This window comes from Phacochoerus africanus, chromosome 8, assembly GCF_016906955.1.
Source record: "Phacochoerus africanus isolate WHEZ1 chromosome 8, ROS_Pafr_v1, whole genome shotgun sequence".
NCBI lineage: Eukaryota > Metazoa > Chordata > Mammalia > Artiodactyla > Suidae > Phacochoerus > Phacochoerus africanus.
Window position 1 is genome coordinate 88,298,492 of NC_062551.1, and position 13,966 is coordinate 88,312,457.

At 53.5% G+C, this 13,966-nt stretch overlaps 2 protein-coding genes across 3 annotated transcripts; one reads left to right on the forward strand and one right to left on the reverse strand.

The window, feature by feature from the left end:
• Positions 1–59: 59 nt before the first annotated feature.
• LOC125134131 (myotubularin-related protein 9-like) lies at positions 60–7,630 on the reverse strand. Its single transcript, XM_047793045.1, has 11 exons — positions 7,502–7,630; positions 7,026–7,330; positions 6,737–6,845; positions 6,392–6,517; positions 6,103–6,276; positions 5,392–5,618; positions 3,871–4,032; positions 3,558–3,699; positions 3,256–3,476; positions 443–594; positions 60–369 (listed from the first exon to the last, which is right to left on the reverse strand). Exons 2-11 carry the CDS (start codon positions 7,208–7,210, stop codon positions 236–238), a joined length of 1,632 nt encoding a protein of 543 aa, XP_047649001.1. The 5' UTR covers positions 7,211–7,330; positions 7,502–7,630; the 3' UTR covers positions 60–235.
• A 2,616-nt stretch (positions 7,631–10,246) lies between these two features.
• On the forward strand, positions 10,247–11,816 carry FAM167B (family with sequence similarity 167 member B). Of its 2 annotated transcripts, XM_047790496.1 has the most exons (3): positions 10,247–10,725; positions 10,906–11,026; positions 11,329–11,402. In XM_047790496.1, exons 1-3 carry the CDS (start codon positions 10,465–10,467, stop codon positions 11,373–11,375), a joined length of 429 nt encoding a protein of 142 aa, XP_047646452.1. In that variant the 5' UTR covers positions 10,247–10,464; the 3' UTR covers positions 11,376–11,402. The 2 variants fall into 2 exon arrangements, with proteins under 2 accessions (XP_047646452.1, XP_047646451.1); XM_047790495.1 differs by lacking the exon at positions 10,906–11,026 and having other exon boundaries at positions 10,253–10,725; positions 11,329–11,816.
• Positions 11,817–13,966: the final 2,150 nt, after the last annotated feature.

Here is a 13,966-nt window from a genome sequence, read left to right on the forward strand (position 1 = left end):
GATATTTTACAGGGCCTATTTCATCACTTTCCTTTCTCAGTGACACCCCCGCAAGCTGATACCAGTCACGGATGCCTTTATTATTTGGATCTCCTCCCTACACTTGGGACAGTTCAAACCTGGCACTTCAGTATTATGGGCCAGGCTGGGTTGCAGGGACCCTCTTCCAAGGTCCAAAGGTGCTGAGGGGCCTGGAGAAGGTTCAGGAACATCTCAACCACTATCCAAGGAACGCTTAGGGTTGGGGCTCAGAGGCTGAAACTGTTGGCTGAGAGCCTTCTGCCTTCTCCTGATCTGTCACTATTTGCCACACCTTCTCCCATGCTACCTCTGAAGGCTCAGGCGGACGGGTCCAGCGAAGAAACAGGCCTGAGGAGGAGGACAGGTAAGGAAGCTGAGCAGAGGGGAGAACTCCCCAGGGGAGGAGGAGGGGTGGGGTCACCTTGCCACAGTCGCAGGCTCTGGGGCTCCACAGATGGCCAGATGGCTGAGGGGTTGGGGACGTAGAGCGGGTTCCGGAGTTTCCGTTGCTCCTTTGGCTGGTTGAGCCCAGACCACAAGGAGTGCGTTCGAGTTCTCACTTCACACAGGCATCTGGAGGGAGGGAGAGAGAGTGCTTCCAGCCTCAGCTATGTCCTCTGGGATTCTGGGGCCCTGGTTAGCAGGGTGACCACTCCCCCAGGGCAGTGAAAACCTCTCCTGCAGATGTTACTGCCAGTCAGATCCTCATCTGGGCACTACGATCAAATAGGAATGAGACAAAATTCTAGTTCTTAAGGAATTCTGCTTAGCTTTGCCTGAAAGATCAGGGAAGGCTCATTAAGAATGTGCCATGTGGCAAATGAACCTTCTCACAGAAAAGAAAATCATGGACTTGGAGAATAGACTCATGGTTGCCAAGGGGGAGGGGGAGGAAGCAGGATGTTAATAGATGCAGACTATTGCCTTTGAAGTGGAGAAGCAATGAGATGCTGCTGTGTAGCCCAGAGAACTATGTCTAGTCACTTATGATGGAGCATGATAATGTGAGAAAAAAGAATCTATAATGTATGTGTAACGGTCACCTTGCTGCACAGTAAAAAATTGACAGAACACTGTAAACCAGCTATAACGAAAAAAATTAAAATCATTATATAAAGAAAAAAAAAAAGGGAGTTCCCGTTGTGGCGCAGTGGTTGATGAATCCGACCAGGAATCATGAGGTTGAGGGTTCGATCCCTGGCCTTGCTCAGTGGGTTAACGATCCAGCGTTGCCGAGAGCTGTGGTGTAGGTCGCAGACGCAGCTCGGATCCTGCATTGCTATGGCTCTGGCGTAGGCCGGTTGCTGCGGCTCCAATTGGACCCCTAACCCGGGAACCTCCCCATATGCCTCAGGAAGCGGCCCTAGGAAAGGCAAAAAGACCAAAAAAAAAAAAAAGTGTGCCATTTGGAGTTCCTATTGTGGCTCAGCGGTAACAATCCAACTGCTCTCCATGAGGTTGAGGGTTCGATCCCTGGCCTTGCTCAGTGGGTTAAGGATCTGGTATTGTGAGCTGTGGTGTAGGTTGCAGATGTGGCTCAGATCCCACATTGCTGTGGCTGTGGTGTAGGCTGGAGCTGTAGCTCCCATTGGGCCCCTAGCCTGGGAACTTCTATATGCTGCAAGTGCATCCCTAAAAGCAATAAGAAGAATGGGCCATTTGAGCTGGGTCTATCAGCAGAAGTTCACCAGCTGTGCAAAAACATGGGAGGACCTGGGAGGGAGTGAACTGCATGAGCAAAAACAAGAAAGTGGGAAAGAGTTCCTGTTGTGGCTCAGTAGTAATGAACCCAGCTAGTATCCATGAGGATATAGGTTCGATCCCTGGCCTCGCTCAGTGGGGATTAGGATCTGATATGGCGATGAGCTGCGGTGTAAGTTGAAGATGCGGCTTGGCTCTGGTGTAGCTGTGGCTGTGCCCAGCTGCTGTAGCTCTGATTTGACCCCTAGCCTGGGAACTTCCACATGCTGCGTGTGTGGCCCCAACAAGCAAAAAAAGTGAGAAAGGGTTTAATGTAACCATTAATAGGACCACATTCAGTCCAGTGTAATCACTGAACTGATGAATTTTATTTTATTTATTTATTTATTTATTTTAAGGATAAAGGTAAGAATGGTGAGGAATGGTCCACATGGAAAGGAAACTAGATTAGGTAGTAGGAGGGGCTTTTTTTTTTTTTTTTAGGGCCACGCTTGCAGCATATGAAAGTTCCCAGGCTAGGGGTTGAATTGGAGCTGTAGCTGCTGTCTTAAGCCACAGCCACAGCAACATCAAATCCGAGCCTTGCCTGTGACCTACACCATGGCTCACAGCAACGCCAGATCCTTAACCCACTGAACAAGGACAGGAATTGAACCTGCATCCTCATGGATGCTAGTCAGATTTGTTTCCACTGAGCCATGACAGAAACTCCCTAAGCTAAAAAATTCTTAAGGGAAAAAAGCTCATGAGGAAGAATGGGGGAGAGGAAGGTAAAAAAACAACAGCTTCTAACCTGAATGATGAGCAGAGTTAGTGAAACAACATGGTGGGGAGGAGGCCCCCGGGGGCAACCAAAGATAATTAAGTATGATTTCCACCTTCTTAAGAGTGAACCCTCCTCTCATCTCAGTCTGATGAGACAAAGATGGCTAATGGGAGCTCATTGGGAGCACATACAAGTCAACTAAATAATAAAAATAACTACCACTTGTGTGCCCACTGAGTGGCGGGCACTGTGCTAAACACTTTCACTTGGCAAATCTTCACACACACACATAGCTCACCCCTCAATAATGGTGACAATTATCACCCTTTCCTTGCTCTTGGTGAAATAGGCTCCAGGGTTGTTTTTGATCACCTAGCAGGTGAGTGGTGGAGCCAGAATTTGAGCCCAAACAAGTAGACTCAGCTTTCAACCTCTAAGCTATTGCTTCACTAGTATCAAGTCTGCAGTGTGGGAGAGAGCCCCAGAAATGGTTTTGACAACAACTTTCCCCTTGAGTCCGTGTTTCTGAGCTAGGAGTGGGCTGCTTCGTGGCTATAGACAGAATGGTTAGGTCTGAAGGACTGGCCTTGGACCCATCCATTTCTAGCTTTGCAGAAGTGAAGGGGAAGTATGAGGTCTGGAGGTAGGAGAGAAGGGGACACTCAGTTTTTCTAAAAGGGGAAGGAAAGGGAATGGTGTCCTTCTAAGGAAGTAGATGCCGAAGCGGCAGGTGCCCGCCCCATCCTGCGTCTGCCCCCTTAGCTCACCTCTCCTTTTCACTGTTGCAGAGGAAGGTGCCGAAAGGCGAGGCATAGGCGTGATCAAACAGCGCCAACAGCATCCCCTCCCCAAACTCCAGCGACAGCGGAAACTGGCGGCCCAGCTGCCACACGCAATCCAGGAAGAGGAGAAAGGTGGGTGCCTCGTGCTTGGGGCGGGCGTGGGAGAAGGCCGAGTGGGCACAGCGTAGCTGGAAGGGGTGGCCGGCCTGGGGAGGGGGCAGAGCGATGGGCACAAGAAAGCAGGGATTCTGGAGGGAGGGATAGGGCTGGGCTGGGCCACTACTTACCTGGATCCACTCCCGCTCTATCAGTTCCTGGAATCCAGCCATGGTGCGGCTCAAGGGGTCTAGGATGATTTGGGCGAGTGAAGTCACGAGCAGGGTGCTGTCTGTGCCTTCAGCCCCGTGCACCAGGATGCAGGCCCCTTCCCTGTGGGCCCAGGGCTTGTCAACAGTTGGCCAGTCCTTCCCTGCCTGGGGTGCCAGGCCAGGAATAGAATGAGCCCATTTGAAGGGTGCATTTGCATAATGAGACATGGTTTTTGTGCCTTGGTGTTGTGCCCACCCTGCCCTGTTCTGTTTTGTAGGGTAGGGACCTTACCGCTCCATGCTGTGGGCTGCTAGGCAGGCGGTGCTCAGTGTCTCCTTCACATGTGACAGCCACCGGCAACCCTCTAGTCGACTAAGCCAGCGATCCATGCTCTGCTCCAGGTCCCCACAGGCCTCCACCAGGCGCACGAAGCTCTCCTGTAGGGGCCGCCCCCTGTACGAGTGGGAGTCTGCTTATCCCTCCTCCAGCCCTAGCACAGCCTGGGAACAAGTGCTCCAGACCCAGGATGGACAGATAGAGCCCTCCGAGGAGCCCATGTGACAAGAGTGACACAGGGCCCTTTGGGGAGCCCATCTAATTGGATCGAAATGATTCCCCAATCTTGAGGCTTCCCCAGTCTGGTGGAGGAGACCTTTTGGGGAGACCTAGTCTATTGGGGGGGCAAGAGCAATACCTGGGGAGGGGTCACCTAGCCCTCTGAAGAAACAGAGGATACCCTGGGAAACCCCCAATTTGATGAAGGTGTCACAGTACCCTTGAAGTACCCCAGTCTGACACAGTCCCCCCGGACAAGACAACACGATGCTCTTGGGATTCTGGTATCTGCTCCTACTTCCCAGGAACCGTTCTGCTCTAGATCACCAGTAACCTCCTGCCAGAAAATCTAATTGAGACTTTGTCAGCCTTGTTTGAAAGCCTTCAGTGGCTCCCCTCTGCCTTTAGGGTAAAATCTAAGCTCAAAATCGTGGCGTACAAGACCTTTGCTCTGGGCCCTGTCACCCCTTCAGCCTCTCCACCTCCATCTGTCCCTCTCTGCTTCCTCCTCACACTCCACACTCCCATCACACTGAGGTGCACACAGTTCCAAAACAGGACAGATGACTGGGCTCCCTGCCCCACACACCTGCAGCGCCTTCCACCTGGAGTGTCCCCCTCACCCCCGCCCCAGGCTCACCCCTCCTCCCCGGTCTCAGCTAAAGCATCCTGTTCTCAGGGAAACTTTCTCTGGATGACCTAAGAGACAGGTGCCTTCTCTGTGCTGCTACGTATCACACTGAATTCCAGCTGCCTGTTTACTGCTGATCTTCCAGCCACATCTGGGCTGGCCACCATCTCAGCCTCTGTGCCAGGTCAATGTGGGTTGAATAAATGAATAAACAGAGTTTTGTATTCTGGATAAGGAAGCAGTCCACTCTCCTCAAAGCACAAAAACTGCCTCAGGATCTCCTCGTGGTGCTACCAGCTTCTGGAGACAGAGGGAACAGATGACAGCTGTGTGGGCAGAGCCTTCAGGGCAGGGCTGGGACCAGTGCAGAGGGGTGTGTGTTTGTGTGGTGGGGTTGTTTCTGGAAAAACCAGGAAAAGAGTTTTAAAGAGGTACTTTTTTCTAGGCAGAGTTGCTGTGCCTACAGAGGCATGGGCTCCGTCAGTGGGATGCTCACTTGGCAGGATGGCTTCCGGGAGAGACCTAACAGTCAGACCTCAAGGTTCCTGGAAGACACCCGTCCCCCAACCACATCCATGAAAAGTCCTGCAGGAGAGAGCCTAGGAGAGGGTGGGAAGGCTCCTTACCTCTCCAGGGGCCGGTGCAGCCGTTTCCAGCCCGGGTAGGCAGCCTTGGACTCGGTGCCGCCGCCAGTCATGCGCGCCTGTTTGGCAGCCTGGGTCGAGCGAGTGTCCACGATGAAACCCTGGGCCCCAGGGCGAGCCCCCGCCAGCACGGCTCGCAGCAGCTCCTCATCCTCAGCACAACGCCGCTTCTGAGGCCCAGTCAGGGGCTGGCTGGAACGTAGCAGCGCCTGCGAACAAGGACTCGGCTCCGGAAGCCGTACCCACCTAGCCCTGGTTCAGGGACTTTGCTCATAGGGTCTCTAGGCCAGGGCTACATACACACTGGAGCAGGGCTAGAGCCGGAAGGGGCGCAGGAGGCCCATGGGCGTCGGACCCAGGTCTGGGTGGCTTGTGGCCGGAGTGGGTAGGGACCCGATGGGTAGACCGTGGGTAGGTCATGGGTTGACAAAGGAGGGACGAGGCTCCAGGGGGCCCAAACCAGCCGAAGTCTGGGAGGGACATAGGCGAGACTCCGAAAACCGGAGAGAGGGGCGGTGTCCGCGTCGGTGAAAGCAGGATTGAGCCGAGGGGAGCAGAGCCAGAATAGAGCCGGAGCCCCGCAGCAGCCGCCGGGCAACAGCCGGGCAACGAACTGGCCAGACCAGTGCAAAGAAGACCCAAGGAGGGAGCAGAGGCTCCTAGCGGCGGGGTCTGGGGAGGGGCGGGGCTCACAGTTCCGCTGGGAGCGTGGTAGTAGCTGAGAACCGGGAAGCGGCCTCCCTGGCGGAAGCGGGCGCTGCGCGCCAGGGCATCGTTGTTCACCGCTCGAGGCACGATCACAGCGCGGGGGTAACTGGGGCACAAACTGAAGTCCTCGTTCGCCTCGCTCAGCCGCCAAGCGTTGGTCTGTGGCACAAGAAGGAGCAAAGATCAGGTCTAGGGCTCCCAGTGAGTGCCCCGTCCCTGCTCCCCTTCCAGGGCCGGCTCTTCCACATTCCCAGGCCCCCACGACCGCGCCCACCTCGCGAGCTACTCTCTTGTAGTAGCTTTCGGGCGGGTGGAAGTGCCAGGCATCGCCCAATCTCAAGCTCTTGGGACGGTAGAAGAATGGAAAGGAGGTGATGACTGATTCCAGGGAGGACAGCGCCTGGGAAGGAAGTCAAGGCATCTGGGAAAGGTCGGAATCCAGCCCTCCGCTCCGCAGCTCTCGCCTCTCCATCTACTCCAGAACCCCCTGCATCTCTTTGCCATTAGCTTTGCTCCAGAATAACACTGGATGCTGGGCCCCCTTGAGCAATAACCCCCGCTGACTCCCCTCGTTACGGGATAGGGGAGCTTAAGGGACTCTGGTGCACCCTTGGCGGACCTCGATGGAGCGGGCGATGTCCAGCGTCGCCTCCACGCCCTCTATTTCTAGCTGCAACACTCGCAGGTCCTTACAGCGCAGCGTGATGGTGCCGGAGTCACCCTCGACCCTAGAGATGTACGGGTTTAGGCTTAATGTCCCCCGCCCCCGACCAGGGGAGGAGAAGGGAGTTTCGTAGGGTCGCAGGTTATGCAGGGGCGCACCAGCTCCAACTGCGCTTGCCCTTCCCCCTCTCCCTGCGGAGCCGCGCGCTCCCCAACTACCCGGACGTCGCCGCCACGTCTCTCACCGCTTCTCGATGGAGTCGACACTACGCAACAGCAGCAGCCACAGATCTGGAGTCGCCTGGGCCCCTGGCGACAGCAGCAGGTGGTGGCCGGTGACGCAGAGCGTGCCGCGCAGCGGGGGCGCCTCCGAGCCCCGCAGGAGCTCGGCTTGGGCTTGGCCCGTACGTATCAGCTCCGAGAACTCCATTCCTCCAGCAGTGGGCCTGGGGCCCGACAGGAGGACAGACTCTAGGAGCGTCAGGCGGGTGAGCGCGGGCTCCGAAAGGGACAGGAACTGGCTGGGCAGCTGGCGACGCCGGCAGGACAGCTGTTAAGGAGGCCCATTGGAGGAAAAGATCACACAGCTTCACGGGAACCCGCCCCCCCCCCCCATTGCCAACACTTCTTAGTGAGACCCTGGGGCTAGTAGAAACTGTTAAGGAAACCTCAATTTCATCATCTGTGAAATGGGGAGAATAACCTTGGTAAAGCCCTTTACCTTCTGCCTGAGTTGCCGGAGGACCTCATTTTTGTGTGTTGCTGTTGTTTTTAATGCTGGGGAGCTGGCACTCCCACTGATTTCAAAAAATAAAGGAAAAGACCATCTTTCTCCTGTACCCTGGTGGAAGGGCTAGAGAGGGTAGATGTGAAACGGGGAACTGTCTGCATCCTCCCCTACGGCGGAGGCAGGGTGGGGGGGAAATCCCCTGGTCCACCTTAAACACAAGCAGCTGTGTCGCTGGCGCCCCTCCCCCACCACAGCTGGAAGTCCCTGCCTGAGGGCGCCCTCTATGGGGGCCACTTCTGGTACTGAAGCCCCATCCCGCGTCTCTCCATCCTTCCACCAAACATGAATGGACTCTGCACCGAGCTGGGCCTTACATTGGGTGTTGAGATGCAAGGAAAGTTCCGTTCACAGAGTTTTCAGCCTGGGAAAAGACGCACTTAAGCTGGAAGAGCCATCCATCCCAGTGTTCTTATATTTCTTTAACACTGATGCCTACACCGTGTTAAAGGCTAATTGCCAAGAAGAATAAGATGTCTCCCTGCCTTTAACGAGCCTTCTGGTCTACCAGGTTCCAGGCTTTTGTGTGTGTGCAAGACCCTTCTTTCAAATAATGAAGTCATCAGTGGACCCTCCCCCCCATCATATAAACATAAAGTTGGAACCACTCTGTGAAAGGAATCAGACATAAAAGAGTACGAATTGTAAAATTCCAGACCAGCTGAAATCAGCTGGGATGGGAATTCCTCAGAAATGCAAATTATCAGGCCCTACCTGACACACACTGAATCTGAAGCTCTGGGAATGGGGCCCAGCAATCTGCTTAAACAAGCTTTCCAGGCAATTCTGATCCATGCTAAAGTTTGAGAACAAACTGTCAGAAATTAGGGTAGTATCACTGAAACCAAGTCCCCCTAAAACTAAGTTCTCTCTCTCTCTCTTTTTTTTGCATTCTTTTTTTTTAAGATTTTTATTTTTTCGGAGTTCCCGTTGTGGCTCAGTGGTTAACAACGACTAGGAACCATGAGGTTGTGGGTTCGATCCCTGGCCCCGCTCAGTGGGTTAAGGATCCAGTGTTGCCATGAGCTGTGGTGCAGATCACAGACCCGGCTTGGATCTGGCGTTGCTGTGGCTGTGGCTACAGCTCCGATTAGACCCCTAACCTGGGAACCTCCATATGCCGTGGGTGCGGCCCTAAAAAAGACAAAAAAACAAACAAAAATAAAATAAGAATTAAAAAAAAATAAAAGCAAGTTCTCTTACTGAGTTTATGATTCTCTCTATCCAAACTTTAATCCCCTTTTTGTCCCCTTTGACCTTAATCTTGTGCTAACTGAATAATCAACCAGAGTGAGGTAACTAAAATTGCTGTTGTCAGTAGCATCATTTAATGTGCTAAAATGGCTATTCTAGATATCGTCATTAACAGACAAACTCCAGTTGTTTCTCCAGGGCAAGATGAGGTAACAGCTCATCAGCCCGCAGCCATGGACTCCCTAGCCAGATAATCTTAAACCAGAGACATCCTGACGCCTGAAACTACAATTAAGAAACATCACAGAGAAGTTCCCATTGTGGCTCAGCAATAACAAACCCGACTAGTATGAGGACACAGGTTCGATCCCTGGCCTTACGTGTGGGTTAAGGATTTGGCATTGCTGCAAGCTCTGGTGTCGATCAAAGATGCAGCTCACATCTGGCATTGCTGTGACTGTGGCATAGGCCAGCAGCTGCAGCTCTGATTCGACCCCTAGCCTGGGAACTTCCATGTGCTGCAGGTGTGGCCCCAAAAAGATGAAAAAAAAAAAAGAAAGAAAAAAGGAAATGAAGAAATGTCACAGAAACAGAAACGTCACAAGATGATGATTAATCCCAGCCTCTTTGTTCTTCCCCTTAAAAAAAAAAACAAAAACAAAAATCTAACCCTCAAAGACCAAGTTGGAGTGGATCTGGGGCTTTTTTCCTACTCCTTTGTTGCCCCCACCCCGGAAATGAACCCTTACTTTGTTGCAAAGTCAGATCTTGGCTTTTTGCATTTGGGGCACATGAGCAAGCCCTATGTTTGGTTACATTGCCCTTAGAAGAGTTGCGATAGGGCAGGAGCACAAAGGAGACTTCCTGGATGCTGGTAATATTCCTTCGCTCCATCTGGGTACTGCTTATATAAGTGTAATCAGTTTGGAAGAACTCATCAAGCCACATACTTCTGACATGGAAGTTTCTCTCTGTGTGTGTTACATTGCAACACAGTTTTAAAAAGGGAACTTCTCCCGGGAGAAGAAGGTCCAGGAGCCCAATGCTGCACTTAGCCCCACACATCATCCTTGAGGGATTTCCAAGGGAACATGAAGTTCTTTAGAATAGAGCTTGAAATAATTGGCCTGTCTCAATAGAGGGTCAGTGACTTGTCCAAGGTCCCACAGAGCCTATACCAGAACCCAGGTCTCTGACTCTCGAGCCAGGGATCTAGACACGATTCCCTTGCCAAAGGGCCAGTGACATGAGTGGACACAGGGCACAGCTTATCAAGTCTCCTATTCCCTCCCCATTCCCTTAACCTTGGTCTTGGGAAGAGGTCCAAGACTGGTGTGGATGATGCTTTTCTTATCCTGGAGCAACTTCCTTTCTGGGAACTGGGTGTCTCCTTCTGGACAAAGACAATAAATTTTATCCAAGGGGCCAGAGGAGCAGGGCTCCCCCAGCCCCCACCCGGATGGGCATCACGTGGCTCCTGGGTTAGCAGTCCAGGAAAATCCCAGCCCTTTCACATGCAGCTTCCCACACCCATCTCCTTACCCGCTCTGATATATTCAAGCCTCCCTGACCCACCTTGAACATTCACCATCCAACACTCCCTGGCACATCTCTTTCACCATCAGCTTCTGTCACCTCTTCCTGGGCAATATTGCCAGGCTTTCCCTAATCCCAGAACTGCAGCCTGTCATTCACTCCCAACCATGTCCCTGGGGCCACTGAAATTCCAGGCAGTAGGGGAAGAAGATGAGGAAGATGAGGAAGAAGAGAGCCTGGACTCTGTAAAGGCGCTGACGGTCAAGTTGCAGCTGCAGACGCGGCGGCCTTCATATCTGGAGTGGTCGGCCCGGGTCCAGAGCCAGGCCTGGCGCAAGGCCCAAGCCAGACCCGGACCGGAGGGACCTGGGGCCATCTGTGGCTTTGACTCAATGGAATCTGCCCTTGAGTGGCTCCGACGGGAACTGGTGAGTCTGGTGGGGTGGGCAACCTTATAGAGGGCCTTGGGGGTAGTCTTCCTTAGGGCCCAAGACCCTGGGTGTGGGGAGGGGATGAGAATGGACCCTGTCTCTGGCAACTGCCCACTCTTGTGGCTTGCTGAAGATGGAGTCCATCCAATATACTGACCTTGTGTTCCTGTGGCTCAGAGGACAGAGCCCTGCCTTTGCGGGCCACCAGTTAAATGGGGGAAGGCATGGCCTCCCATACTCTGGGAATTGCTGTACCCAAAGATACAAAGGAGAACTGACCACGCTATAGACAGAGGAGGTGAGTGTTAAATAGGTGGCTCTTAACCCAATATGGGCAAGTACAAAAATGTCCAGCCTCCAAATTCGAGATTCTACTTAGTTGAACTAGGATTGGCCCCTGGGCACCTGTATTTGTGTAATAAAGTTTCCTTAGCTTGGTTTTAGAGCACCATCTGAGAATCAAGATCTCAAGCTGATCATGATGAATCAAGCTGAGGTGTGAGGGGTGGGTGGGGAGGACACAGTCAATGCAATGACCCAGGATGTTGACGAGAAGGGAAGAATGGCGGTCAGCGAGCTTACGCCCCCTCTCGGCTGCAGCGGGAGATGCAGACACAGGACCGCCAGCTGGCAGGGCAGCTGCTTAGACTGCGGGCGCAGCTGCACCGGCTGAAGGTTGACCAAGCCTGTCACCTGCACCAAGAGTTGCTGAACGAGGCCGAGCTGGAGCTGGAGCTGGAGCCTGGGGCCGGCCTGGCCCTGGCCCCGCCACTGCGGCACCTGGGCCTCACGCGCATGAACATCAGCGCCCGGCGCTTCACCCTCTGCTGAGGGCCACCTGCGTGCCCCCTGGGCCACCTGCTACGTCATCCCCTGCCCACCTGGGAAAAGAAAGGGAGGGGTGTCCCAGAGGAGCCAGCACCTGGAAAGGGCGAGGGGAGAGATGGAGAGAGTCACTCAGTTCTCTGGGAGCATAAAGCCCCAGCATCCTGTTGCTCCTGCTGCTGCGCATGGGGGTGGGGTGGGAGGAAGGGGAGGAGCTCACAGACAGCCCTGCCCCAGGCTCCTCAATAAACCTCTGCTTCCCATCAAGGTCTCTGCAGTCATTTATTCAGGCCCAAGGTCACTGTATGTCCCCTCTTCCCGGGACCAGGGATTTTACTGCAGGAAAGAAGGCCGGCCTTGGGGGTAAAGATGGACTAATGGGTCCCCATCTCTCCCCCAGCTCCACCTCTATCGCTCCATCTTATCAAGAGCAGAACTGGGAAGAAATTAAAATTCTAAATCACCCCATGGAGGTGTTCCTGTCATGGCTCAGTGGTTAATGAATCTGACTAGGAAACAGGAGGTTGCAGGTTCAATGCCTGGCCTCGCTCACTGGGTTAAAGATCCAGTGTTGCCGTGAGCTGTGGCGTAGGTCACAGACTGGGCTGGAACCCTGTGTGGCTGTGGTGTAGGCAGGCAGCTACAGCTCCGAGTAGACCCCTAGCCTGAGAACCTTCATATGCCACAGGTGCAGCCCTAGAAAAGAAAAAAAAAAAAAATCACCCCATGGAAGATGACTTAGGTAGATGGGCAGCTGAAAAGCAGCAGGACCTGGTAGCTGTCAGTGCCACCTCCACCACTGATTCCTTTTCTTTTCTTTTCTTTCTTTCTTTTTTTTTTTGTTGTCTTTTTGCCATTTCTTGGGCCGCTCCCGAGGCACATGGAGGTTCCCAGGCTAGGGGTCGAATCGGAGCTGCAGCTGCCAGCCTACGCCAGAGCCACAGCAACACAGGATCCGAGCCGTGTCTGCGACCTACACCACAGCTCACGGCAACGCCAGGTCGTTAACCCACGGAGCAAGGGCAGGGATCGAACCCACAACCTTATGGTTCCTAGTCGGATTCGTTAACCACTGCGCCACGACGGGAACTCCCTTTTCTTTTCTTTTTTGATCTCGCCTGGGACATGTGGATGTTCTTCGGTCAGGTATGGAACCTGTGCCACAGCAGGGACCAGAGCTCCTGCAGTGACAATACCAGGTCCTTAACCTGCTCTGCCACAAGGGAACTCCCACCATTGATTGCTGTTAGATCTTGAGAAGGTCCCTTAACACTTGCATCAGTTTCTTTCTTTATCTCTAAAATAGAAATACTGGAGTTCCCTTGCGGCACAGTGGATTGAGGATCCCGTGTTGTCAATGCAGCAGCTCAAGTCACTGCTGTGGTACAGTTTCTAATTGCTGCAGGTGCAGCCAAAAAAAAATTGGAAGTGGGAGTTCCCTTCATGGTTCAGGGGTTAACGAACCCGACTAGTATCCATGAGGACGTAGGTTCAATCCCTGGCCTCGCTTAGTGGGTTAAGGATCTGGCGTTGCCGTGAGCTGTGGTATAGGTTGCAGATTCGGTTGGGATCTGGTGTTGCCGTGAGCTGTGGAGTAGGCCGGCAGCTATAGCTCCGATTTGACCCCTGGCTTGGGAACCTCCATATGCTGAGGGTGCCGCCCTAAAAAGACAAAAAAAAAAAGTGGAAGTGCTAATTCTCACTTCACAAGGAGTTGGACACGTCTTAAGTGAGATAAAGCACAGTAAGCGCTCGAGAAACATGCACTCTGTCGTGTGCCTTGCTGCTCTCCTCAGTGCTGTGTTTGCTGTTGTGCGGAGGCCCAGCGATGGCCTGAGGTGCTCAGGTTCATAGCAAGGGGAGCTGGGGCCCCGTAAGTGTTTTTTTGTTGTGTTTTTTGTTTTTTTTTTTAACTTTGTATTTCTCAGCTTTTGTTTCTGTATTACCCCCTTTGTCTGACTTTCCAACTCAGACTTCCTCTTCCCCCCACCCATTTCCTGTCTCCCCCTTCTCTCCGCAGCTGAGGTGCATAAGCATCAGCTTCCACCTCACAAACCCCAACAATGTTTTGTGGGCTCCCCTCCCCCAACCCCTCCCTCAGTGCAGCTTCAGGCCGAGGTAACATATGTATGCCTTCCTCCCCCTTGGTAGGGTGCAGGCCCAGCTCTTGAGCCTGATAAAAGCCACTTAGTGTTCCTTCTAACACTGGTGACCGGGCCCTCGGCCACCCTGAGCCGAGCCCCAGGAGAAAGGAAGATTGTTGGCCTGCTTGCTGCTTGTGCCACGCTCCCTGCCTCCTGCCTGTGACGAAACGATGCCCATCTGCCGCCTGCACCTGTGTGCCTGGGAAGGCATGTTTGTTCGGTCTGCCTCCTGTGGCAGGAGGTGGTGTCAGGCCCTGTGCCTCTGACAC